Source organism: Aethalodelphis obliquidens, unplaced genomic scaffold (genome assembly GCF_003676395.1).
Source record: "Aethalodelphis obliquidens isolate GAN/ISIS:26980383/991018 unplaced genomic scaffold, ASM367639v1 scaffold30, whole genome shotgun sequence".
Classification (NCBI taxonomy): Eukaryota; Metazoa; Chordata; class Mammalia; order Artiodactyla; family Delphinidae; genus Aethalodelphis; species Aethalodelphis obliquidens.
The window spans coordinates 4,983,629-5,011,481 of NW_020837974.1; the positions used below are offsets into that span (position 1 = coordinate 4,983,629).

A 27,853-nucleotide genomic window follows, 5' to 3' on the forward strand; every position below is an offset into this window, starting at 1 on the left:
ACGTGTGCATGGGCCAGGGCCCTGGCTAAAGCAGATGGGTAGCTGCACAGGGCAGAAACTCAGAGCCACCCATGTGCCTCCCTTTTGCTTTCTGCCCCGCCCCGGCCACTATACTCAATTGGTGCCCATGTCCTGTGGGCTACATCTAGGGAGGCTTTCTCCAGTCCTCTCATTTCTCTTCATCCCTGTGCTTGCCGCCTAGCCCATCACTTCCGGCTTGAATGACTGCGGTGTTCTCTCTCCTGACCGGTCTCCCCTCTTTTCTCCGTCCTGATAACTTTTCAAGATAGTGATTTTGTTTCCTTTGGATAAATACCGAGAAGTGGGATTGCTGGATCATATGGAAGTTCTCTTTTTAACTTTTTGGGGAACTTCCATACTCTTTTCCATAGTGGATGCAGCAGTTTACATTCCCGTCAACAGAGCACAGAGTTCCCTTTTCTCAACACTTATCTCTTGTCTTTTTGGTGACAGCCCTCCTAGCAGGTGTGAGATGATATCTCATTGTGGCTTTGCTTTGCATTCTCCCGATGATGAGTGATACTGAGCACATTTTCATGTACCTATCGGCCATCTGTATGTCGTCTCTGAAAAAAATGTCTGTTCTGTTCCTCTGCCTACTTTTTAATTGGATCATTTGTCTGTTTTTGCTATTGAGTTGTGGGAGTTCCTTGTATATTTTGGGTACAAACCCTTTATCAGATATATGATTTGCAAATATTTTCGCCCATTCTGAAGGTTGCCTTTTCATTTTGTTGATGGTTTCTTTTGCTGTGCGGTCTTCTGGTTTGATGTAGGTCAGTGTCCTTTATAAAGGCCCCCAATATTTAAATACCCTCCCCTTGCATATTCAGTCCCCCACCTGCATGTCTCTGAGATGAACCTTTTCTCAGAGATGCCGAAAAACATGCATGGGGATAAGTTTCAAGTGACGGCCCTGGTACATTTGGTAGACTGTCCGAACCTTCTGCCTTTTTGAAGGATGTGTCACTCAAAAGATGCTGATGCCAAGAGAGAATGGAGTGCCGTGGGAGCTGTATCTGTGCTGCCTGGTACGTGGGATTTAGCCACATGTGACTATTTACATTTAAATGTAAAATTCAGTTCCTTAGTATGGCAATTCCTCAGAAAATTAAACATAGAATTACCACATGACCCAACAATTCCACTTCTGGGTATAAGCCCAAAAGAAGTGAAAGCAGGGGCTTGAACAGATATTTGCTCACAGTATTATCCACAACCAAAAGGTAGAAGCAACCCGTGCCCATCAATGGATGAATGGACAGACAAAATGTCGTCTATCCATACAATGGAGTATTAGCTTTAAAAAGGAAGGAAATTCTGACACCTGCTACAACATGGTTGAACCTTGAGCACGTTATGCTCAGTGAAAGAGCCAGTCACAAAAGGACAAACACTGTATGATTTCACTTAGGTGCGATACCTAGAATCGTCTGCTTTACAGAGTCAGAAAGTAGCATGGCATTCGCCAGGGGCTGGAGGAGGGGGAAGGGGGACTTGGTATTTAATGGGGACAGAGTTTCAGTCTGGAAAGATGAAAAGCTTCTGGAGATGGATGGTGGTGATGGTCGTACAACAGTGTGAATGTGCTTAATGCCACCGAAAGGTACACTTAAGAATGATTAAATGGTTAAAATGGTAAATTAAAAATGGTAACTGATTAACGTGGTAAATGTTATGTGATGTATATTTTCCCACAATAAAAAACATCAGCTCCTCAGTAACACCAGCCACCTTTCAAGGGCCCAACACGTAGCCAGTGGCTGCCATAGCTCAAAGATATACAACGTTTCTGTCATCTCGGAAAGTTCTATCGGCCAGCCCTGATACCAGGATGCCATTGGGTGCCGTGGACCCCAGTGGTTCTCCTTACTGATCTCATCATCATGGATGAAACATGAAGACAAAGGGAGCCTGATGCTGAGGGAGTGATGCCCTCTTGGGTTTTCCTATCATCCTCCTGGATGGTTTGAGCACAAACGGGAATTGATCACATAAGCAGAGCCCTCAGCCCTGCGCTACCTTTACAGACAAAAGAGATGTGTGATCTCACCCATCTTTAGAGAGAGCTGTAGCAAGTCCATCTCCCTCCAAATGGCTTCAAACTTATTTTCCCTCATCGCGGAGTCTTTGCACCCTTGAAATTTGCCCTCACAATGTACACTGGGGTTCCTTGAGGACAGAGGCTGCATTTCACCTATTGTTTGTTTGTTCACACTCTGTAGCACCTATTACAAAGTTTGGCACAAATTAGCCATTTGAGACATTTTAGTTTTAATTTAAAAAACTTGTATCTGGGGACTTCCCTGGCGGTCCAGTGGTTAAGACTGCCCTTCCAGTGCAGGGGGAGTGGGTTCGATCCCTTGTCAGGGAACTAAGATCCCATGTGGCGCGGCCAAAAAAAAGAAAAAAAACCCCCAAACAAAAAACAAAACAAAACAAAACCCTTGTATCTGTGCCAGAATTCCTGCCACAAAGGCTGAGATGACTTACAAAAGGAAAATATGCAATAAAATCATCGTAACTCAGGAGGAAGGAAACAGGGCCAATTAAATGGGAAAAAAAAGTGACAGCTGAGGACAAAAGAAGTCAAAAGGCAAGTCAAAGGCTGAGGTAGTTGCTGTGCACAAGCCTCTGATTTGGCTCAGAGCTTCCTCCATCAGTCACATCTGTCTTGTTGTCAGGGACACCAGATATCTCCCCTTTACTGCGTCAGATCTACTCTCAGCCCTTCTCCAGGCCAGTCTCTGTCCCACATATTGGCGCTGTATGGACCATACCAGCAGGTTCCCGTGCCCTCCAGCTTCTAGATGGGTTCACTCCATGCAGAGCTCTGGCGTGAGATCAGAGGAGAGAGGAGAGTGAGGCTGGACTAGCCATCTCCCCCTCCATCCCCAGCTCCTCATACTTCAAGGTTAAGTGGCCTTGAGCTGGCTGTCCTCTCCACTGAAAGTCATCCCTCCCTCCCTAGCTCTCTCCCCTCCTGGGTCTGATAACTCCTTCTTCCCTACTCCTTCCAGCCAGGGGTGATAACAACTTGACTGCTGTTATCCACACCTTTGTAAATAGCTCTGCCGTAAACAAGCCCTCCTAAAATGACCCTATTTTGAGTGTGCCATCTGGATCCTGATGGGACCTTGACTGATACAATATCCATTTCTCAGGGGAGGCAAGCTATTTTGGCCCTAAGTTTGAAAATGAATGTCTCACGTGGAGTGTGATCTAGGAGATAGGGAATGGGGGTGGGTGGGTGGTGGTGAACGGTATCCCCCCAGCAAAATCAGCAATGAGTGTCAGTGGAGTTTCCTTCATGAGAGCCAAGAACATCTTATTCATTCATTCAACAAATAATTCTTGAGCACCTATGATGCTCAAGATGTTGGGAATTACACTCATGAACAAAATGCAACCCCGTGAAGACAGCTCTGTAAGAGAAGAGCTACTGCATCCCCGTATGTGGTCTTGGGAGGGTGGTTCTCAAACGTCAGCATCAGATCCCCCTGGAAGGCTGGTTTAGACACAGATCACTGGCCCTGCCCCCAGTTTCTGTTGCCAGAGCTCCAGGCTGGGGCCTGAGAATGTGCATTTCTAACATGTTCCCAGATGATGCTGATGCCTCTGGTCTGGGTACCACACTAACTTCTGATGCCCAGATCCTAAGGGTGGCACATAGAAGGCCTCTTGGGATGAACATATTCTTCAAACCCTCTATCAGTAAGACATCTTCACCTTGGCTTTTGTAGGCCACTTGGGGCTGTATTCTCCAGCCAGGGTCCAGGATGCTAAAATTAACCACTCTGAGTTAACTGGGGCTTGGTCATAAGAAACCAGGGGGATGTGCCTTTATGAAAACAAAGGCACCAATTCCAGGACTCTGACTAGCATGGGAATGCTGAAGGATAAGACCTAAACCTTCTAAGTGTTTGAATACCCTCTTCTGTGTCCCTTTACTCTGACAGAAACTGCCAACTCTCCACCATATCTGCTGTTCCTTTATTCCCCAGTAAATGAAAGCCCCAATTCTTAGCTGGCCACACAGCCACCTAGAAAAAAGCCTACATTTCCCAGCTTCCCTTGCAGCTAGGTATGGCTATGTGTCTAAGTTCTGACCAATGAATTTTTTTTTTCAGTGCATTCTCAGCCCATGCTGCTTTATTGCCAAAATATATATGTACACAGGTGCAAAGTTTCCAACTCTTACAGCAGTTCCTTTTTACAGCAAAGAATAAAATTTCTTCTAAAATCCCAAAGGTGCATAGATTAGAAAGCAAGCTACCTTCTGTAAAACTTCATTCAATGAAATTCTTTTACCATTATCTTATATACCAATGGGGCAATGGAGACGATGCTGAACAGCAAGTAAGTTTTTCTTTAATTGAAATATAATTCACGTACCATAACATTCACCCTTTTGAAAGGGAATTTCAGTGATTTTCAGTGTCATTAACAAAGTTGTACAACCATCACCACTATTGAATTCCAGAATGGCTAATGAGTTTCAAGTTTCCAGGAACCTTCCCTGAAAGGTAGCTGTGACAAACTCTTTGCCCCTTCTTTGTCCTCTCTTCCATTTTGTAACCTGGAATGTGAATATGATGGCTGGAATTCCAGTTGCCACCTTGGACTATGAGGATGGGACCACACCCTAGGGATGGCAGAGCAGGAAGCTGAAAGGAGCCAGGACATCTGGGGCCTTCTTGCTGCCAGGACTGTTTGCCCAGACTTTTAAATGAGAAAGGAATACACTTTTGTCTTGTTTAAGGCTCTCTCATTTGGGAGTCGCTGATATTCACAGCTGAACCTAATTCCAACTGATAACCAGTAATCTGATGAATCAGCCTGGGTTCTTAGTTGTAACCACAGAAACTAATTCTAGCTGCTTTGAACAGAAAAGAGATGTGTTAAAGGGTGCTAAGTAACTCCCAATCTCCAGAAAGGCTGGAGAACCTGGCTTGGAGTCTACACCACCAGGCACAAGCCCCAAGCACACTACAGAGCAGGTTTAGATGGGAACCCCGTTAGAATAACATTCCCTTTGATTCCCTCCCTGCTTCAAAGTGGATATGCCTGCTCCTGTTTCTAGCCTCTTGACTAGGCACCCATGCATCTGACTGGTGGAATACAGTCACATGGCAGGGCCCTAGCTTCACAGGAGGCTGGGAAAATGATTGGCAGCCTCCCGTGCCTGGCACTGGGAGCCAGAAAGAATGACAAAAGGCCACGACACCCATCTCTGGCATTCCCCACAGCTGTTGCCAAACCAGAATCTCAGAGGGCTTTTCACTGCACGGAGCCTCTGATTTATGTCTGTGTGGAGGGGATCTCTGATGGACAGGGGCTTATCTCTAGGATTTAATCAGCCGCACTTTTCAATGCTTTGCGTTGCCTGTCACTTGGATGTAATTCAATCTGTGTGGTGCCTCTTGAAATTCACCTCCATCCTTAGGAGAAGTGAATGCATGTGTGGCGAGCTCTTGCAGGGTACAAGTAACTCCTGATCCAGCAGAAAATTCCCCCTACAACTCCTACTCCAGAGTTTCGGCTTTCTCTTCTTTACCCCTAAGAGGAGAAGGGCTCAGGCTTCGTGACCAGGACAGAGGAACTGTCTCGCTGTAAGACCTGAACTCAGTGCAGATTTTTCATCCACAAAGAGAGCTTTGGGCTCCATGCTTCTGAAGACCCTTCAGACCCAAACTGATATTCTGGGCCTCAGTGCTGCTGCATTTTCTAAACTTCCTGGGGTCCCTCCGGGATGCAGGTGTTGTTGGCACCAAGGACTGGGAGCCAGAAGACTTTCCAATTGGCCTCGTCTCCTTTTCTATTAAAATGCCTGCTTGCTCAGCAATTCCACTTCTGGGTATATATACACCCCAAAGAATTGAAAGCAGGGACATAAGCAGATATTTGCACACCCACGTTCCTAGCAGCATTATTCACAAGAGCCAAAAGGGTGGAAACAACCTAAGTGTCCACCAACAGATGAGTGGTCTATCCTTACAATGGAGTATTATTCAGCCTTAAGAAGGAAGGAAATTGACACCTGCCACAACGTGGACCAACCTTGAGGACATTATGTTCAGTGAAAGAAGACAGTCACAAAAGGACAAATAATACATGATTCCACTTATATGAGGCACTTAGAAGAGTCAAATTCATGGAGACAGAAAGTAGAATGGTAGTAGCCAGGGGCTGGGGGAGGAGCATGGGGGGTTATTTGGTAGGGACAGAGTTTCAGTTTGGGAAGATGAAAAGGTTCTGAAGACGGATGGTGGTGATGGCTACACAACGATGTGAATGTACTTAATGTACACTTACTTAAAAATAAAGTGTTGCATTTTATGTCATATATTTTACCATAATAATAATTTGAAAACGTCTGCTTGCTCAGAGCCCAGTGTCTTCAAAGACTGTCTGCTGGATCTCACTAGCAGGACTAAAGCCAAGTAACCTATTGCCAAAACATCCCATCAACTCACTCAGTCCCTAAATAATTGTAATCAATACAGAGAAAAAGAACCAGTCAACCCTTCCCTGTTCTCGCGTAAAGCAGACAGCACCCCCTGAGCCCTCAAACCTGACTCGTGGAAAGGTGCTGATTTCTGCTTAGATATTCCAAAATCCACATAGGATGTCTTGTCCCCAGACAAGCCAGCTCATGACTCCAGCTTCCTTCTGAACACAGACACACATACCCAGATTTGAATAAAGACATGACAAATAGAATTTCAACTCCATGCGTCTATACCTCGCACAGAAACAATGCAGAAGAGCCAAATGGAAAAGCTACCCGCCATCACCAGACAGCAACAATCTTTCAGGTCAAATTCAAAGAGAGTACCTGGAACATAGCCAACCACCCCACCAAAAATAAAACACTCCACTGCCCTCAGCCGATTCAATTATCTCTCTAAAAAAGGGCTTTTTTTAACACCTCCCAGCAAGCAGCAGATTCAGCGAGTTGGTGAGGATAACAGTACATAATCAAGCAAGTAGAGCCCAAGGTGTAAAGTAAAACGCGGACTGGCTCGGCCAGGAGCAGCGGTGCCCTCACGCCATGAATACAAATGTTTAGAAATGGGTATTATCGTTTTTTTGTCATCTGGAATATTTTCCTCTACGGAAAGCATATGTTAAAATGTCTTCACTATGCTCTACTTGGAAAGCGACGCTGGTGACCAAGTTTCTGTCCTTGACAGGATATCACCGAGTCGAGTCTGTAAAAATCCACCAGCTTAAAAACAAAAATAAACACACAAAACAATCTGCCCTTTTCCCTATAAAATAATGCAGGCTCATTATAGAAAAGTGAGAAAATACCAGAAAAAATTAAAAAAAAAAGAAAAGAAAAGAAGAAATGAATAATAAATAACGGAAGGAAGAAAAAAATGATACATCCATAGTTGTACCTTTCAGACATAAGCATGTTATTACTCTAGTGTGATTTCCGTCTAGTCCTTATGAATATGTATGATATGCATATGAATATGAACATGGGATTATGCTGCCTCCTTTAACTTAACATGGCAACATGGCATTTTCCCTTGTTAACGTGGTCACTCTGGTCTTGATCCCCTTCTTGCCTTTTAAGGCCTTTTGGCCTCTGTCCTCTGTATGGACTCTCTCTCTCTCTCTCTCGCCTCGCACTTTCCTTTCTCATCCAGCCTTACTGCGATGCGATTTTCCGCTATTTATGCCTCCTCATTGGAGTTTCTGTGCTCGGGGCCTGTGTGAGGCCATCAGACCCTTCTGGGCACCCAACAGCCAGCCCCGTTGGACCCTGGTTCTCTGGCCAGGCCTCTCATCAGCAAGGGCAACCTCTGCATTCAGTCTCCCCCGCCTCGCCTCCAGCTCTTTCACCAGCCTGGATTTAAATGTCTCAGGAGGCCTCCGGTCTTTGCTTTGAAATGCTTTCTTGGAGGGCAAAGGAGTTTGCAATTGGTTTTCCCCACAGGAATCATTAGCTTCCATGGCTTCGACTCCATAGCTATCTTGATAAGAAGAAAGTCACAGGTGCTTGTTCTCAAAGGAATCTGGGGCGTGGCTGAGCAGAGGACGAAGGCTGGGTCCAGGGATGCCCGGAGACATCCCTCACACCCACGCCCGACAGTCCCAGGAGCAGGAAAGCCCCGGGTCTAGCTGAAGAGCTGCTGGAGGTATTTTGTCCTCTCAAGACCTAGGACAGACCTGGTGTCGGTCCCTGATGCCCAGGTCCCCTCTGCCCCGTCCTTCCTCGGGGTCTCTGCCAGCCCGCCCAGCCTGGAACGAGGCTTACCTGTCCACAGATAGCAGCCTCACCTTTCATGAGGAAAGGTGAGCAGCTGGGTCAGGGCCCATCTCCCCCAAGAGGAAACAGGTGTGAGGAGGGAGACTATGGCCTTGGACCCAAGTGAAGCCCATAGCGGAAGGTCAGCCTCCCTATGAGCCCTTCCTGCTGCTGATCAAATATCACCCACAACCTCATCATCCTCAGGGAAAATTAAGATGCCCCAATTCCCGCACCTGTAAAATGGGCACAGCTCCGACCCCAGAGGGTCATTCTGCGACGTAATGAAGTAACGCACCAGAAATGCTTGTGTGTCACCCAGGACACAGCTCCTGTCTGAGCATCCGGAGCAGAATCTGGCTTGTCTGTCCCTGGAATCAGAGAGAGGGACACACACTTGCCCCCTGGAAGAACTGTGGTTTATGGTTACAACCCAGATGTTCAAAGAGCAGTGAAAAGACCTGGTTTTTTGTTTGTTTGTTTTGTTTTGTTTTGCGGTACGCGGGCCTCTCACTGCTGTGTCCTCTCCCGTTGCGGAGCACAGGCTCCGGACGTGCAGGCTCAGCGGCCATGGCTCACGGGCACAGCCACTCCGCGGCACGTGGGATCCTCCCGGACCGGGGCACACGAACCCGTGTCCCCTGCATCGGCAGGCGGACTCTCAACCACTGTGCCACCAGGGAAGCCCGAAAAGACCTGTTTTAATCAAATCTGGCAATTTTAAAAACGGCCACACCTCCCTCTGCTAGTAAGTAATAAATCCACTGAGCAACAGAGAAGGAGCCACACGTTCAGGCCCAGCCTGTCGGCAGATGTTGGAACTGCGCGAAACAGCTTCAGGCTCAGGAAGGTGGGGCGCGGGGAGGTGCAGGAAGTCGCCTGGGCCTCCCTGACTTGGGCTCTGGCAGCCGAGGTGGGGGTGAGGGTGCCACTGGTGACCCGAGGCTGCCTCCGGGCGCTGGGCCTGAAAAGGAGCGCAGGCAGGATCGGGCACCAACTGCAAACAGCGGCCTGTGGTTCATCTGGGTGACTTTGGACCCAGGTTCTGGCCAGTTGGGCTCTGGCGGAGTCGATTCCTTACTTGTCCTCGTCTTTGGGGTCCCATGAAGGCATTGTTTCCCCGACATTTGGGGGCCAGACAGACAGAAAGAATAAGGAAAGTTCCTGCTTCTGCTGCCCCTCCCTGGGGCACCAAGGGCACCTCGGATGGGTCGGGGTGGCACTGCTGGGGGAGCCTCCCAAGGAGTCCCTCTGCTCTGAAGCTCCCAGGCCTCGCTGGGTTTCACCAAGAAACCTTGCAGAAGACTTAAGTAGCTGAGAGTTGGTTTCAAGGATCTTCTGATGCTCTGAGAGGTCGCACAGGGCTGAGAAGTGGCTGGAGAGCAGTGGACAGCCACAGAAGAGCTGGGCTTGGGTTCAGGACATGAGCAGCCCCCAAGGGGGCTGGGCAGCAGGGAACTGTGTGCCAGGATGACACAGCTGCCAGCATCACCTTGGACCTGGAAAGACGTGCTATACCCTGGCTGCTGGGGCCCCAGAGGGCATGCCTGGTCCATAGTCTTCATAGTGGGAGGTGACCTTCCTACTACCAAGATTCATATCATGGGAGTTTCTCAATATGGGAAGGAATTCAGCTTCTGGGCAGGCCAAAGAGAGAAAAAACCCAAGCGTTCATCCCAGGAGGAGAATCTGTCTTTCGCAACAGATTTATTTTATTGAGCAACTATTGCCTTCAGGGTAATATTTGCTTCCCCACCTCCTCTGTTCTCCCATCCCTACCTCTTTCCCCGCCAGGAGGCAACCCCTAATAGGGCCTCTCACCTGAGGGGCGCACATAGGGCAACTTGGCTCCCAGCTCATATTCACAAAAGTCCTTCAGTGTTTGCTTTTGACATTATTCAGTTTTGATTTTGAGACTCGCAAGGACTCTGGAGCCAGGCTGCCTGAGTTTGGATCCTGCCTCTGCCACTTACTAGCTATGTGACCTCGGCTAAAGTACTTAACCCCTCTGTTTCTGTTTCCTCTTCTGTAAAATGGGAATGCCAGTAGCTTACACCAGTCACAAAAAGCCACACATTGAATGATGCCATTTATAGGAAATGTCCAGATTAGGTAAATCCGTAGAGACAAAAAGTAGATTTGTGGTTTCCAAGGACCAGAAGGAGGGGCGCGATGGGGAGTGACAGCAAATGAGTGCAGAGCTTCTTTTAGGAATGATGAAAATATTCTAAAATTAGATAAAGTTTAAAGAGTTACCACAAAATGCTTAGAGCAGTACCTGAAATACAGAAAATGATTTGTAAGTCATTGTTAAGGAAAACTCACTTGCAGATGAAGGCATTCACCCTGATGAGCTTGGGGAAAATATGCTCATCATGTAATTTTAAAGTGGTATTCCATTCCTGGATCTCACTGTCTGTCGGGTACTTTTATAAATCCTGTCATTATCTTGGGGATAGCATTGTGCATTCATTCATTTTTACCATGTTGGGGCCCCACCTCCATAAATGGGTGGTGGCTCAGGGCTCTGAAAGGCCACCACATCTGGCGAGCTGTCCTTGACTCGGTCAGCTTTAGACGCAGGATCTAGAAGGCAACAGAAGGCGAGGACTTCATACAAAGGCATTTCGAAGGAGAGTTGAGGATGAGGTGTGTGGCCTTTGTTTCACTGGCAGAGAACTAGGAAGAGGTGATTTCCAAGCTGCATGGTCTCTTTATTTGCTCAAAGCTGAATTAAAGTAATGCAACCACAAAAAGGATTCAAGTCAGCGAGCGGCAGTCATAGAAACCCTATGGAGGGTGCCCTGTGGCAAGACCACTAGTGCGCATCACTAGGGCTCTCTGGGAGGAAAAGAGCCTTGATTAGTAATGTTTGCCAATTTCCATGGTGTAAATACTCAAGCTACAGACATGATATCACTGGAGTCAGAGTTGGCAAGAGTTGTGCAGTAGTACAGTATTATATAGCATTTCTGCCATACTATATAGCTACAACAGATGTAAATAACCTCAAGGGCTTCCCTGGTGGCGCAGTGGTTGAGAGTCCGCCTGCCGATGCAGGGGACATGGGATCGTGACCCGGTCTGGGAAGATCCCACATGCCGCGGAGCGGCTGGGCCCGTGAGCCATGGCCGCTGAGGCTGCGCGTCCGGAGCCTGTGCTCCGCAACGGAAAAGGCCACAACAGTGAGAGGCCCGCGTACTGCAAAAAGAAAAAAACAAAAAACAAAAAAAAAAAACCCCTCAAAGCATAGATAACAGTAAATGTAGCAAAATAATTGACTTTTTAGTATTTATAACCTTTGCTTTTTAATAACAACTTTGAGATATAATTCACAAACCACAAAATTCACTCCTTTAAAATGGATTTTAGTATATTCACGAAGTTGTGCGATGATCACCATTATTTAATTTTAGAATATTTCCAACACCCCCCAAAGAAACCCCATACCTATTAGCAGTCACTCCCCATTTCTTCCCTTGGCCCTAGGCAACCACTAACCTAATTTCTGTCTCTATGGATTTACTTAATCTGGACATTTCATAAAAATGGAATCATACAATATACCTTTCGTGACTGGCTCTTTTCACTGAGCATAACGCTGAGGTTCATCTGTGTTGATTGGTCTCACTGAGGTTCATCTGTGTTGTAACACGTATCAGTACTTCACTCCTTTTTATTGCTGAATAATATTCCATTACAAGGATATACCATATTTTGTTAATCCATTTATCGGTTGATGGACATTTGCGTGGTTTCCACCTTTTGGCTATTATAAATAATGCTGCTATGAATGTCGGTGGACAAGGTTTGATGTGGACATATGTCCTCAATTATATTAGGTGTATATCTAGGAGTAGAATTGTCGGGTCATATGGTGACCCTACGTTTAACATTTTGAGGAACTGTCAGACTATTTTCCAAATCAGTTGTCCATTGGCACCTCATTTCCTAAATTTTTCTTTTACATTTTCAATCAGCCATCCGGTGTCACTGGCTCAGGAAGCTGCAATGTTAAACAGTTGCCACTGGTTGTTTTCAACAAACTGGGGGTAGTGCTGCTTGCACTAAGGGAGTTCTGAATCCTGTCAAATAAAGACAAATCCTGAGAATGATGCCTTTCTAGGGAGCTGCCTGACAGGTCAAATAGTGACAGTTTTCTGGGGATGCAGCTTTCGGGAGAGCTCCAAACCTGTTCTGTCCCCTCCAGTAGCTTAGCTAGGCTGTTCATTTTCACAGCTACCATGGTTGTGAGGCTGATGTTTTTCAAGACTACCACGGAGATGGGAGAGAAGAATGTGGCTACAGCAAGTGAAAACACCACAAAGCTCACAGTTTTTACTGAGGTCAGCCATTTTTCTTTAATAAATGCTCCTTGTGATGTTGCAAACCTTTGGCTAATTTCTAGAGTTCTGAAGAAGTTGATTTTGACAATGTTTGCTAGTCTTCTCATTGCTTTCCATTCTGAAAATGCTTCTCCTTATTACTTTTGTTTTTAATATAATTTATTTAATTGCAAGTTTATATAAATTAATTTTCAACAATGGCTGTGTCTAACAACTGGCATGCAAGATTCCTGAAGGTTTAACAATTGGCTTTCACAAGCTGGTACCAGCTGGCTCCAGTATACCACTGACAGGACCCTCACAGATGCACCCATTTGATCCAGCTCAGCCCTGCAAACATTTAGGGTACTCAGAGATGCATGCTCATCCAGTACTAAACTGAATCCATATCCCTTGAATCCAGCCCTCAGCCAGAGCTTGCTGGCAGGACAGACAATGCCTGTAGAATCATCCAAGTGATGGCTTGGCATGCAAGAAAAATTGGAAAAGGCCGAGCACAGGTGAGGACAGCTATAGAAACACTGAAAGATATTGCTTCTCATCTTAGGGATCTAATCCCAAATTGTGCCAAAGGTTGTTTTCTGATTCCTAGAGGAAACTAAACAAAGCAAACAGGTTCTTATTTGCTTTATAAATTCTCTAACTGGGAGTCTTCAAGAGAATCACTGGGCAAAGATGTGAGCAGTGAGGTAGGTGGTAGGTTAAAGGTTTCCATTAGACACCGCCCGAGGAATGTGCACCTTAACCCTTGCTCTGTGAAGTGGAAAGGAAAAAAGTTTTTAAAAAAACTTTTCAGCTGGTCGAATAATAACGAAACCTGCTTTGGGATTGTGGTCTGACATGTGGTCGTTGGAGCTCACTTTAATTATGATTAACAGCCACAAGGATTATGAGTCAGGGCTTTGGTTGGGCCAGCACTGCTACACACAAATCCAGTGACTCCCCACGGGAAACAGTGTGAGCATTCCCTGGCTTTCTCAAACTCAAAGTCCGGAGCTTCCTGATCCAAGGAGAAGCACAACAGGGTGACTGTGGCTCTTTTCCAGACCTTTGCCTTCCTTTCCTTTCCCACACAGAGATCAGCAGACAGCCATATATGCTTTAACCCAGCACTTCCACATTCCAGCTATTTGTTTACTTAGGTGTTTATTGGCTTGCCTTAATCATTCAACAAATATCCCCTGGGCATGGTCCATGTGTCCACATGGGGTTAGCCCCCCACAGAGAGCTGGCATTTGGGATGGACATTTGAGGAGTCCGGAGAATTGGGGAGGCTCCCCCGTGCTGTCCCACCTGATAAGATTCAAAACAGTCCCTCTCATGCACAAACTGGACTCTGGGTGCATTCTCCGGAAGAGCCCAGCATTTTCCCAGCCTCCAGGCTTCTGATCATTGTCACTTCTACCTGGAAAGTATTTTTTTCTCTACCCTTTCTGCAGAAGGATGCTCTCCTCACGTGTTGGCTGAGTCTTGTCACTTGGTGGGAAGAGGCAGGCACCCAGGACCAGGCACCACTGCTTTGGAGAATTCCTACTGGAGCCACCCCCAGAGGACACGTGCACAGTTCCTGTCCTTAGGGAACTTACAGGGACAATAAAATATGGCAGCTGGGAGAGCAGTCTGTCCAGGGCCAGGGAGGGGCACTAGGAGTTGCTAGTCATTTCTCCTGAGGTTGGGAGAGGCCTTCTTAGATGACATCATTCTTCAGGTGAGTCTCGACAGTGGAAAGGGAGTGTGCCAGGTGGCCAAGAAAGGACAGGAAGGGAACTCTTGCCAAGAGGAACAGCTTGAGCTCAGGAGCTGAACTAGTGGGTGCGAGGGGAGAGGTATTCTATTCTTGTTGAATTGAAATAAAAAAGCCCAAAGCTCCTTGGTGGCTGATAGGTCAACCTAAGAAGAGTCTAAAACGTCTGTTGCAAGTAAAAAAGGCAGAAGACAAAACAGGCCTATTTTTACACGTTTTGAAATACTGAGAAAAAAATTCAGAATGGATTCTGGATGCTTTTCATTATCTTCTTTATACTTCCCTTTTTAAAAAATTGTAAAATAATTGCTGGCATCACCTGCTGCTCACGCACTTCTTGGTCTGCAGGGGGCGCACCGGCGGCCACCCTCCCTCAGCCAGGGTGATGGGCGGGGCCTCCCAGGCCGGTGTGGAGCTGACGATTGGCGGGGTGGGCTGTCTATCACGGCGTCCCGCCCCCCCACCCTACGTCACATGACGCAGCCCATCATGGCGGTGGGAGCGCGGCTGCACTGGCTCGCGGCTCCGCAGAGCTGCTGCCGTTGCTTCTGTTGAGAGGCGGCGGCGGCGGCGCAGGCGGGCGGGCAGGAAGGATGGTGTTTCTGTGGTTGGAGCGGTGGGTGCGGACCAGGATCTGGGCTGAGGTTTGGCCGAAACGACGTGTGCTCAGGAGCAGCCGGCGCGGGTGCCGCTGAGGCAGCGGAGGGAGACAGGACCGACTGACGGACGGACGGACGGAAGGCAACCCGAGAGCCAGTCTCCGGGGCCGCGCCGTGGGCGAGATGCCGGGGCCCCCGCCGTTGCTGCTGCTGCTCCTGGCAGCCGGCAGTGCCGGGGCCGCGCCACTTCCGCAAACAGGTGCAGGTGAGCGGGCCCGAGGCAGGGACGGGGCTGAGGGGACCGGGCTGCGGGGCCGCTGCGACGGGGGTGTCTGGGAAGGAGGCTGCAGGCCCGGTCCGGCCTCGGCGCCGAGGAATCGGAGGGCCTGCCGGGGCGGGAGGCCCGGGGAAACGAGTGATTAGGGAGATTTTGCAGCAGGGACGTGTGTTGGGCGGGGGGGGCGGGCTGCCTCTCGAGGGCCGAAGCGGGGGCGAGGCGATGCGGATGGGGCTGGGGAGGACTGCGAGCGGGGCGGCAGCGACCGACCCCTCCCGGGGTAGACTGCAGCACCGGCTCTGGACCTGTTGCCTGAAGGTCCTCAGCCTACATCCCTTGCTGGCAGTTCTGCTTCCTTTTCCAGATGTCACCTGCCTCCTGTGCTTTTCTCACATCTTATAATAAGAACCGTTTCTTAGCCCTAATCATACTTAAATGCAAATGACTTGGAGAGCTGCGCAGAGTTTCCTTCGCTCCCTGTAACTTGTTCTGAAGTTGTAAATTGATTTTAGACGCTGTGCGTTTTATTCAGATTGAATCTCTGGGGATGAGAAGGAAACCACTCTATAAATATCTCTACTTTAGGAAGCCAGTGATTAGAGTAGCAGCCTTTGAATAACTATTGACAAAATGGCCCAAGGGTGATTGAAGTTTCTATTTTAGCTACGTCAGTGTGTGATTTTCTTTTTTTCTCCCCGTCGTTTTCGTTTGTGGTTTATTTTCTCAGATAAAACTTCAGTCCAGGAAAGCATCTCAAGTTGGATAATTATTTTTAAGGAAAAAAATAATCTAGGCTAATTTACCATTATCATCTGTTACTTATCTTTGAAATGAGGGGAGACTGAAATTTCATAGAATCATGGAATTTTAGAGATGGGAGAGACCTTAAAGAAAATTTAGTCCAATTTCTTTCATTTTGCAGTTGAAGACAGTGAGGCCCTGGGGGTCAAATGACCTACCCAAGGTGACACAGCTAAATTTTAGGAGGAGTCACAACTTAAACCCAGGTCTTAGATTCCCCTAGCTGAGTGATTTTTCTGCTTTACCACTTCAGGTCTCTTATTAGCTGTTTAGAATACTCTTGAGGTCAAGAGTTATTTTAGAATGATGTTAGTTGGGTGCAGAATGTGGAAGGTACTGTCCCTGGTAAAGACATATTTTTCAAACACATCTACAATGGAAGCTAAATATAATTGTTTCCAGAGACACACCAGGTTATGTCATTGAGTGCCCTTTAGTTGGGTATAAACTGTTATCATTGTACCACGTAGTGTATTGCTAAATTTCTGCCACTGCCTTAGATCAAATATGCGTAAGGTGAATTCTGTTTTCTGACCTGATAGATAAGAAGAGTGAATATTATGAGGAATGTATAGGCAGCCCAGGTACGAGTTACAGAAAGTACCTGGGAAATTATAAAAGACTGTAGGGAGAAGTGTCGATGTTGATATTGAAACATACTCATAGTGAAATTGAAAATTAGCACTAGAATAGGATAGTGGATAAAGATTGCATATGTGAAAGGGATTCAAGAAGTTTCCAGATGACTTTGCTCTTAATCGAAGTTTTACATATTTTGTAAAACAGATTCTATTTAGGAAACTTTGGAAATGTGGCTGCTTATAAACCCTTTTTTTTTGGCTGAACCGTGAGGCATGCGGGATCTTAGTTCCCCGACCAGGGATTGAACCCGTGCCCCCTGCAGTGGAAGCTCAGAGTCTTAACCACTGGTCCACCAGGGAAGTCCCTATAAACCTCTTAATGTGTTTAGTCCCTTCTTTTACTATTTCATGGAGGTATGAATCAAAATATTGAAGTTTTTGTTGGAGTGTTGTATGTAAAACAAAGCAATGAAGAAAATTAATCCACAAATAGAAATATTAAATCTTGGCATTAAAAAAATGTAAAGAACTATTCGGTGACTTGTAGCAGCTTTTGTAGATTTTCCCTCATGTTCTATTGCTTGGAGGGTGTATGGTGAGACGTGTGGCCTATGGATGACAAATACCTACTACGGTTAAATTACGTGGAAAAGATGCACAATCACACATAGATTTGGGAGTTTTTATTTCCATTCAGAAGGGATTGTTAATCCTGGTAATGGGGGTAGATTCTTGACCAAGAAGAGTAAAGAAACCTTTGAGCTAATCCTGATAAGTGAGTTCGCTGGTTAAGAAAGAGGAACCCCTCTGGAACATACATAGTAGATAAAAGAGCAGTTAAACATTGAAAACAACTATCAAGCTTTTGATTATCTGGGGGCCTGTACTCCTTACAAAGGGAGAGCTGGCCATTTTCAAATTCAGAGTAGATCCATTGTATATGGTCTTTGCCTCCTTGGCCTTATTCTGCTTAAAGTTCAAACTGGTTAATACTGCCTTGGAGAAAGCATGGCTTATCAACAGTAGGTTGGAAAAAATACTTGAATTGTATCCTTTGCCAGCCTGTTTGCATGGGGAAATGAGACAGTTAACTGAAATTCAGCATTTAAATCGAAGTTCATTTATCCCACGTTTCTTTGTCATCCAGAATCATTTCTAGATTCTAAAGTTGAAAAAAGGTATTTACCCATTCAGTCATAGTAAGCTTTGTAAATATGTGGATTGCCTTTGCCCATCAGGCAAGAAGGCATTTCTAGGTTGAATTTGGGGGGGAGAATCTCTTTATCACTCTGAGAGTCCCTTATGTCCTCCCTGGCTGGGGGGGGGGGCTTTCCTGAGAATCTGTATTTCTGCAAAGGCCCTTATTATATAGACTGAGATCCTGGTCCTCATTTAGGAAGCTTACGTAAAGGCAGGAAGTCCACTGTTTCACACACAGTTCAGTTACCAAACTAAGATTACAGTTAAGAAATTCTTTTTCTCCAGATCATAGTTATCAGACCTTTCTTCTCTTGGCAAAGATTTATGTGCCTTTTGTAAGATTCTCAGAATTCACATCATAAAGAAAGATGTTGTATGCGTGAAGGCATTCCTCTAAGTCCACAACTTGTTATTAATATTAGGATAGTGGTGAGACAAGGAAACTCACTTCTGTTGTTCTGTGGCATATTAGGTCACAGAGTACAGAGGAAGCTTTTAGCAGTTCCAGATAAAGGACCTCACGGAAGTCTGTGAAGCCGGTGGGACTCAGCTACTGATTAAACAGCAGCTTGTGAAACCGGGGCTTTTGTTTTAGATTAAGCAAACAGGCTTGTATCTTGAAAAAGATTTCTGAAGTAAAGGAAGTGCTTTCTAAAGTGTGAATTTTTGTGTTTATTTTAACAGCTTCTGAGAGCTTTCCATGCAAATCCTTGTCAGGATATATGGCTCTAAGGCTTGAGATCTGATTTAGACTGGGAATGCTGTTAATTGCTTTCAGTAGGTGATACTTTGGGGTTAACTAAATACGTCCATTTGCATAGTAATAGGAAGTCTGTCCAGCAACTTGGTAGCTGATCAGCATTGAAGTTATCAGATCTCTACAGTTTTGCTGATATCGATGTGCAGATGTGCTGACTGTTCACGCAATTCTCTTGAAATTTAGAGCCCTTGGGCCCTCTGTGCTCCTGTGGGCTGTGTCACTTAGAACAGCTGTACATATAATGGAAAACACTTCGTAATGTAAATGTCATATAGGGGATAGCCAGGGTTCTGAAACTGTTAAACAGACTGGTCCTCAAAAAAGTCCTTGTAGGTGGACATATAAAAAGAATCCACCTTTTCAGCTCAGTTGAGAGTAAAATTCATGAACCAGTCACAGGAGGAGCAGGCGTTGTGGCCAGAGCTTGGACTTTGGAGTTAGTCTGGGTGTGAGGCCTTCCTCTGCCACTTTAAAGCTTTTAAGACCTTGCCCAGTCACTTGACCTCTCCAAGCTTCTTAGAATTCAACTATTAAAAAAGGATGATGATAATATTTACCTAAGGGGTTGCTGTCACGTGATAGCCATGCCTGCTACAGGTTTGGCCCTTGGCAACATAGATTCCTTCATTGCTTCAGATTTCTTTGTAAATTTGGTGGGTTATCCTAGAATTGACTAATGGTGGGTGGTATGGCTTCAAAGAAGGAAGTCACCGTGGTAGCTGCGTATCATGGAATGCCTAGAACTTATGGATGTAAAAAAATCTTTGTTTCTCAAAATAGCAAATTATATGATGGGTGAAGATCCTTTAGAGAGAAATCTGGCTTATTGAAGTATGACGTATAAGCTGGTAGTGTTACTTCTTTTTTTGCGGTACGTGGGCCTCTCACTGTTGTGGTCTCTCTCCGGACGCGCAGGCTCAGCGGCCACGGCTCACGGGCCCAGCCGCTCCGCAGCATGTGGGATCTTCCCGGACCGGGGCACGAACCCGTGTCCCCTGCATCGGCAGGCGGACTCTCAACCACTGCGCCACCAGGGAAGCCCTGCTTCTTGAAATTCATAGTCTTGGGGAATTATGCTAGAAAATTTTAAGATGATCTGGATCAGTCTGCTTTTATATAATAAACCTGTTTTTGAACATCGAGATGACTAAAACTCTTGCATGTGAACAATTGCTGGTTTTAATTTACTTAAAGGAACCACGGGCAATCTAAGTTTGGTTGATCCCAAACAAAATTGTGTACTCGCAGAAAGCGTCCCTGAAGGGAGCCCGTTCACCCAGACTGTGGTAGGACCAGCACAGTGCTGAGGCTTCCCCTTAGAAAATGTCATTTGGAGAGATGAATGTGGCAGACTTGCTTTCTCTCTCTCTTTTAAAATTATGTATTTTTGCAATCCTCTAGCGGTGCTTCACTCTTTGAAATTTTTATTTATTACTCAGACACGAGGAAAGGAATATTATAGAAAGGAGAAGCTGGACAAACGTTCCTGGTCTAAAACAAACTACTGTATCTGGGGTGGTTTTTAGATTCGAATTCCTGCTTTTCTGTGAATCCTCATATGAAGACACTGTAAGAAAGCTGAGGAGATGTGGCAAAACCTGTGTCAGAGCAAAATGTTGGAGTGAAGTATTTTTAAGTTGTAGTAAATGACTGATTTGGAACCATGCCTTGGCATTACAGTTATTTGCCACAAAGAACAGGCATATCAGAAAAATAACCTCAATATTTCAAAAGAAGGTTTTGTGCAAAGGTTAGCCCAGTGCAGAGATTCCAGATTTCATTGGACTTTATTGTGATTCAAGTGGGCAACATGAGAACAGCTGAAGCCGAATGTCGCAACGCAGGTGCCTGAGACACAACACGGTGAGCGCCTTTACTCCTCTGAAAGCCTCTGCCCACCCCCCACTGCCCTCCACCCTGACTGCAGAAGAGCGCTTTGTACTCTTCTGCTTTCCTGGAGCTTCAGAGGGGTAAACCTAACATTTTATTTTTAACAGCTTGGCAGATTTTGCATTTTACTATATTATATGTTTGTTTTAAAAGACTTAAATTCCCATTACCTCAAACAGATGTGCCACGACCCGGTGCTGTGGTGCAGCTGGAGTAGCTCTGGGCATCCGGCATCTGACCCCAGTTTGGGAAGCTTTGGGCAGGGAGGTCGTGGCAACTGAGTTTCTGCTGTCCCAGCCTCCGCTCTCCCCCTCTCATGGCACTTTCTTAACAGCTAAATTGATCTGCTCATAGTTTGCAAAATATCCTGTGCAGAGTTCCATCTTCCAGCGCTTCATATTCTGTGTGCAGTTGCCTGACTCTTCCCCTTGTATCTTTTAAGTGCTGTCATCTCTTTCTTTGTCTTTTTTTTTTTAACCTCTTTGCAGCCCCAGTTTCCCTACTGAGACCTTTCTCCTTGCCCAGGCTTGGCGATTGCCAACCCTGATGAACTCTTGGAGTGTTTCCTTGTGGGACAAGACGTTTCAGGGGATGCAGCATGAAAACGTGGGAATTTTCTAATTTATTTTCATTTCGCCCTTAAAAATTTTTGACTTATGTGACTTTTGAGGGATAGAGTGTATTGGTACACTAATGCATTTGTATGACTTGTAAATAAATTTACATGAAATGGAAGGACTACGAGGAAAATTTACTGGTGGGTTGCGTCATCAAAAAAGGTTTGCATTTGTTGTACTGGCCTACCACTTGCACTTAGCAAATACCACCTGTTTTTTTAAGTCCTGTCTCTTCACCTGCATTGTAAGCTCTGTGTCTCATCGCCTCAGTATTTCTCGTGTTTGCGTGGTTTTGAAGTTTGTGGGTGATGCTGAAGTATGAGAGAGATGGTGCTGGAGAGAGATGGTGATGGAGAACTGACTTCACCAGACCAGCACTCCAGAGCGTGCGTGTGTTAAAAGGAGGGGGTGTCAGCTTAGACCCTGTCATTGTCCTGCGAACTTCATCCAGCCCCAGTCCTTCACCTGGACTGAGGCCATGGATGGTTGTTTTATTTTTAGCCATAAACTTTTTCTTTTAGAACAAATGTAGATTTACAGGAAAGTTGCAAAGATGGTACAAAGAGCTCCTGTGTATCCTTTGCCCAGTTTTCCCTTTTGACGTTGGTAACAACAAGTAGCCGGTACTCATACATTGTAACCAGCGTGCAGACTTCACTCGCATTGCTTCAGTATTTCCCTGGTGTCCTTTTTCCGATTCAGGATCCCACAGTGTGTCTGGTTGACATGGCTCCTTGGGCCCCTCCAGTCTGTTCCCTGGTTTTGATGATCCTGACATCTGGAGGAGTCCTGGTCAGGCGTTTTGTAGAATATCCCTCTGCAAAAGGGATGCATGTTTGATGTTTTTTTAGCTATTAGGCTGGGATTCTGTGTTTTGGGGAGGAAGACCACAGAGTTGAAGTGCCGTTCTCATCACATCATGTCAAGGGTGCGTGCTTTCAAGACTCCTAGTCCCTTGATCCCCTGGCCGAGGTGCTGTGTGTCAGCTTTCTCCACTGTCAGGTTACCCTTTCCTCCCTTCTCCGCGCTGCGCGTATGCACAGCCCGCACTTAGTGGTGATGAGTTCCGTGCCACCTCCTTGAGGTAGAAATTACCTGGGTTTCTGTACAGGGTATTTAACTGTTCTTCCCCATTTATTTCCTTATTCAGTTATTTATATCAGTATGGACACATGGATATTGATTTTACACTTTGGGTTATAATTCAACACTGTTATTTATTTTGCTGCTTAAATTGGCCCCTGGGAGCCCTTTCAGTTGGCTCCTGTGTCCTATAGACATATGTCCATCTTTCTTTTTTTTTTTAAGCGCTTCCTTGTTTTCTGGCGCTGTAAGCTCACCTTGTATATTCCCTGCTCCGGCCCTAGGATCAGCGTGTCTCGCGCAGCTCCCTTTATTGGAGAGCGATATTAGAAACCGACGTCTGGGCACTGGATTTGCGTGCTGCTACTGGCACATTTATAATAGGGTTTTTCTTTTTTGTTTGTTTTTATTTTAACATCTTTATTGGAGTGTAATTGCTTTAAAATGGTGTGTTAGTTTCTGCTTTATAACAAAGTGAATCAGCTATACATATACATATATCCCCATATCTCCTCCCTCTTGCATCTCCCTCCCGCCCCTCTAGGTGGTTCCAAAGCACGGAGCTGATCTCCCTGTGCTATGCGGCTGCTTCCCACTAGCTATCTGTTTTACATTTGGCAGTGTATATATGTCCACGCTACTCTCTCACTTCGTCCCAGCTTACGCTTCCCACTCCCCATGTCCTCAAGTCCATTCTCTACGTCTGTGTCTTTATTCCTGTCCTGCTCCTAGGTTCTTCAGAGCCACTTTTTTTTTTTTTTTTAGATTCCATATGTATGTGTTAGCATACGGTATTTGTTTTCCTCTTTCTGACTTACTTCACTCTGTATGACAGACTCTAGGTCCATCCACCTCACTACAAATAACTCAATTTCGTTTCTTTTTTTGTCTGAGTAATATTCCATTGTATATATGTGCCACATCTTCTTTATCCATTCATCTGTCGATGGACATTTAGGTTGCTTCCATGTCCTGGCTATTGTAAATAGTGCTGCAGTGATCATTGTGGTACATGACTCTTTTTGAATTATAGTTTTCTCAGGGTATGTGCCCAGTAGTGGGATTGCTGTGTTGTATGGTAGTTCTATTTTTAGTTCTTTAAGGAACCTCCATACTGTTCTCCATAGTGGCTGTATCAATTTACATTCCCACCAGCAATGCAAGAGGGTTCCCTTTTCTCCACACCCTCTCCAGCATTTATTGTTTGTAGATTTTTTGATGATGGCCATTCTGAGTGGTGTGAGGTGATACCTCACTGTAGTTTTGATTTGCCTTTCTCTAATGATTAATGATGTTGAGCATCCTTTCATGTGTTTGTTGGCAGTCTGTATATCTTCTTTGGAGAAATGTCTATTTAGGTCTTCTGCCCATTTTTGGATTGGGTTGTTTGTATTTTTGATATTGAACTGCATGAGCTGCTTGTAAATTTTGGAGATTAATTCTTTGTCAGTTGCTTCCTTTGCAAATATTTTCTCCCATTTTGAGGGTTGTCTTTTCGTCTTGTTTATGTTTTCCTTTGCTGTGCAAAAGCTTTTAAGTTTCATTAGGTCCCGTATTATAGGGGTTTGATCCTCTGCTTCCTGTATCTAATCCTAGGTGTTGGGAAAAGAGAGAGAGTCAGTGAGAGATTTTGGAGGGACAAAAGGCCTCTAAGAGACAGATGACTTGGACGGATCCTGTGCACGTTTGACCCTGTCACTTGACCACCTTTTAACCGCCTATTAATACCATCGTAAATACTACACATCCCACACTTGTAGTATAGTGGTATTGGCAAGATGTTATTTTTATTTTCAGAGCAATGGATATTTGAAAGATTTTATTGACTCTCTCCAAGAGCAGCCTAATCTCTAAGAATAGGAGGGAAACCTTGTAAGCTTAAGGATCTACTTAGAGAGAATTATTTTAGGGGGCCTTTCAGCTTTGGAAATTGTTGAAAGGGATCATAGGCAACTCCTTTAATTGGTGAAAGTTCAGATAAAACGTCCAGTGGCAAGTCTCTTGGAAAGTACAGGGGGCTGTAGACTTGCTGTGATTTTTTTACGGAGCTTTTTGTTTCTTTTCATTTTTTATTGTGGAAAATTTCAAACATACACAAAAGTAGAATAATTAATATAATGAACCCTCATGTGCCTGTCACCCAGCATCAGCAATTTTGAATTTATGGTGAATCTTGTTCACGTGTACCTTTCCCACTGGCCCAGTGGCCCCCACTGTTTTGATATAAATCCCAGCCACGGTATCAAGTTCAGCTGAAATTGTTTCAGGAAAAAGTAAAGATGTTTTTATAAAACAGGATTATTTGCATCAAGATCACCCAGGTACTTGTAGAAATGCAGGTTTGGGGGCCCCCAAACAAACCAGCTCAGTTGGAATTCTGGATGTTGGCCCAGAAATCTGCATTTGTAGTACTTTTCAGGCGATTTCTCCAATCCCGAGACACAAAATATTTTATCTTCTACTAGAGACAAAATAATATCAGTTATTTAATAGAAATCTGTTGACTTGTGGAGCTAGTGAGACTCAAGGAAGGAAGAACAATTTAAAATTAAAAGATTAATGTCAACACCTAAAATCTGAAGTGCTCTCTGCTCCTGACCACCATACATGAGTATCATTCTGAAGAAACCTCCTGTGCAAAGTATGTGTGCTATAACCACAAAGGAATTTAAACAGGGTAGAACACACTTACAGCACTTAACCGCTCCAAAGACCTTTCCTTTCGTTCATTTTTTTTTTTTTTTGGTAACTTTAGCCCCTTCTCTGGGAGTCAGTATGAATAATAACCTCTTTACATTTTATAAATCTCCTGTATAAATAATCAGTAAAAAAGAATTGTGAGCTGGTAGCCTGACAGTCAGATGCCAGTACTGTGAGCTGTGAACCTCATGGTGTAGATGTTCCTGCCCTGGCCTGCCAGGGTTCTGCCCACTGCAGCTCAGACCAGCAAGGAAACTAAGCTTGAGCAGGTATAACTCATGACATTCTTAGTCCTCCAGGTGACAGATGTGCATGCTTTGTGAGAGTCCCTGATTCTTGACCTGTACAAGAACTTGCGGGGTTAGTTTTTTCCAGTATAATAATACCATGTTGTTAACATTTTGCTATAAAAAAGTTTGTTTTTCTAAACTGGTTTATTTTGGAATAGCCTCGGGTTTGTAGCCCATTTTGTATTTTTCAACAGGTACTTTTTTTAAAGCTAGTTGACGTAATTTGATGTATTTTCTGTGGGTGTATTGATGTGTACAAAATATTTTTATGACGAGCTAAAGAAAGCAAACTCTCTCTCTCTAAAACTGCTACAGAATGATGATTGTATAATCAGTTGGGTTTGATTAAGAACGTCATAGGCCCGGGACTTCCCTGGTGGCGCAGTGGTTAAGGATCCGCCTGTCAATGCAGGGAACACGGGTTTGAGCCCTGGTCCAGGAAGATCCCACATGCTGCGGAGCAACTAAGCCCGTGCGCCACAGCTACTGAGCCTGTGCTCTAGAGCCCGCGAACCACAACTACCGAGCCCGCATGCCACAACTACTGAAGCCCTCGCACCTAGAGCCCGTGTTCTGCAACAAGAGAAGCCACCGCAATGAGAAGTCCGTGCACTGCAATGAAGAGTAGCCCCTAGTCGCTGCAACTGGAGAAAGCCCGCGCGCAGCACTGAAGACCCAACGCAGCCAAAAATAAATAAATAAATAAATGAATAAAAAGAACATCATAGGCCCACACACTAGTATAGATAATTCTGGACTCTGTTTTCGTTTTTTGTTGGGTTTTTTTTGGCAATACATATGCTTTGCATAGGAGAAAAGAATTTCATTCTAAGAATCTAGGATAGTGATTTTTGAGAGAGAAGTTGCTCTTATCCTAAAGTGAAACCACTAGAATTTAATTTTTATTTTTTATTTTTTTTTAATTTTTTAAAATTTATTTGGCTGTGTCAGGTCTTAGTTGCAGCACGCGGGATCTTTGTTGCAGCACGTGGGATCTTTCGTTGCAGTGCACCGGCTTCTCTAGTTGTAGTGCACGGGCTTCTCTCTAGTTGTGGTGTGTAAGCTCCAGAGGGCGTGAGCCCAGTAGTTGTGGCACATGGGCTCTCTAGTTGTGGTGCACAGGCTTAGTTGCCCCACGGCATGTGGGATCTTAGTTCCCCGCCAGGGATCAAGTCCGCGTCACCTGCATTGGAAGGCAGATTTTTAACCACTGGACCACCAGGGAAGTCCAGAATTTAATTTTTAAAAGCTCGTGGTTTTTTTTTTTTTTCCTCCTTGAGGTCCATGTTCAAAGTCCATCCTGAAAGTGTCTTTTTCCCCTTTTTGCTACACTGAACAGGAGGCTTGAGTTTGATGTGATATAACTGCAGCCTTTAATTATGGCAGGTAAATCTCTAAGACATTTTGGACTTAGAAGACAGAGGAGGATGAGTTTGCAGTCATTTTGCACATTTAAAATATCTACTCTAACCAACCAGTAATTGTAAAATTCTGTAGTTTCAGCTTATTGCAAAACCGAAGGTTGTGATCTACTGGTTACCTCTCAGATTAGCCTCTGAATTTAAGTTTAGCGTGTTTTTCACGCTGCAGATTCTTCCTCAGAACCCTCAATAAATTCAACCTGCGCTCCTTTCAGAAGGAAACAAAAATCCCTCTTCCTGGTGCTACCTGGCAGTGTGCCTCCCTAGAATGGTTCTGTGTCAGCAGCAAGTGTTACTTTCCAAGGATGCAGGCTGTAGCTTCCAGGCGCAGAGCCCCACTTGACTCTGACTTCAGACTGTTATTAAAATGCAACACCCGGACACTGATTGCAGGTGAGGCACTGAAAAATAACAAACTTACCAAAATAGTCCCCTGGGAACACACCACCAGAGGCCTGATGCGCAGTGCAATCCAGAAGTCTGTAATTTAACTTCGTTTGCTTTAAAAAAAAAATTCCAATAAAAGATCTGATTACCAATTTTCACTGTAGAGGCACTTGGAGAACTCATGCAGTTTTGGAATTATAATCCTTTTGTATAGAATTTTAGAGCTGAAATGCCAGTTTACAGGTGAGGGAACTGAGGCCCAGAGATGTGAAGCAGTAAATTCAATCCCGTACAGCCTGTCAGAGGCTGACTTCATTCTGGGTTGAGGTGATCTGACATCCAGTCCACCCTGTTCTCCGGTTCACTGCCTCGTACTTTCAGGAAAACTCTTATTAGTGTGATGCACACGCATAGACTGATTCCAGTTATTTTTCCTTTGAATATTTATTTCTATTTATTATCTGAAAGTCCTGAGTGAAATTTAAAAATATTTATGATATACTTGATTCTTGAAGTACTATAGATAATTCCTTATTGAATTAGGAAACGTGCTAACTTCCATAATTAGGCTCACAAAACCACATTCATATTTAATTTTTTTTAATTTGTAAGAACAACAACTTCCACCTATGAAGTGATTTGCACTGTTTAATTAAAGGTGATTTAAAAATATTTCTGACTTGAAAGAAATGTAATTGTACACTTGTAAACATTCGCTTGTGAACATGAAAAATACTTAAACACTGTGATTAAATAAATGCTTTTGTGGAGGTGTGGACCACGTCTAGAGTCTGCTGGAGGCTGTGGATCCCAAGAAGAGTGCTCATGAGCAGATAGTTTGTGTGTACTTGGAAGAGTCACAGGCAGGTGTCA

General features: G+C 45.0%; 1 protein-coding gene across 4 annotated transcripts in view; it reads left to right on the plus strand.

Moving 5' to 3' along the window:
- The window catches only part of LMTK2 (lemur tail kinase 2), a 177,059-nt gene that overhangs the window by 81,080 nt on the left and 68,126 nt on the right, over positions 1 to 27,853 (plus strand). The window contains exon 1 of one of the 4 annotated variants that reach the window (XM_027125759.1): positions 14,849 to 15,238. The exons of 1 other annotated variant lie outside the window; for it this stretch is intronic. In XM_027125759.1, coding sequence (XP_026981560.1) covers positions 15,157 to 15,238 — 82 coding nt within the window. In that variant the 5' untranslated portion in view covers positions 14,849 to 15,156. Of the gene's footprint in view, positions 1 to 14,848; positions 15,239 to 27,853 lie in introns of those variants that run through there. 2 more of the 4 variants (XM_027125762.1, XM_027125760.1) reach the window with 2 other exon arrangements.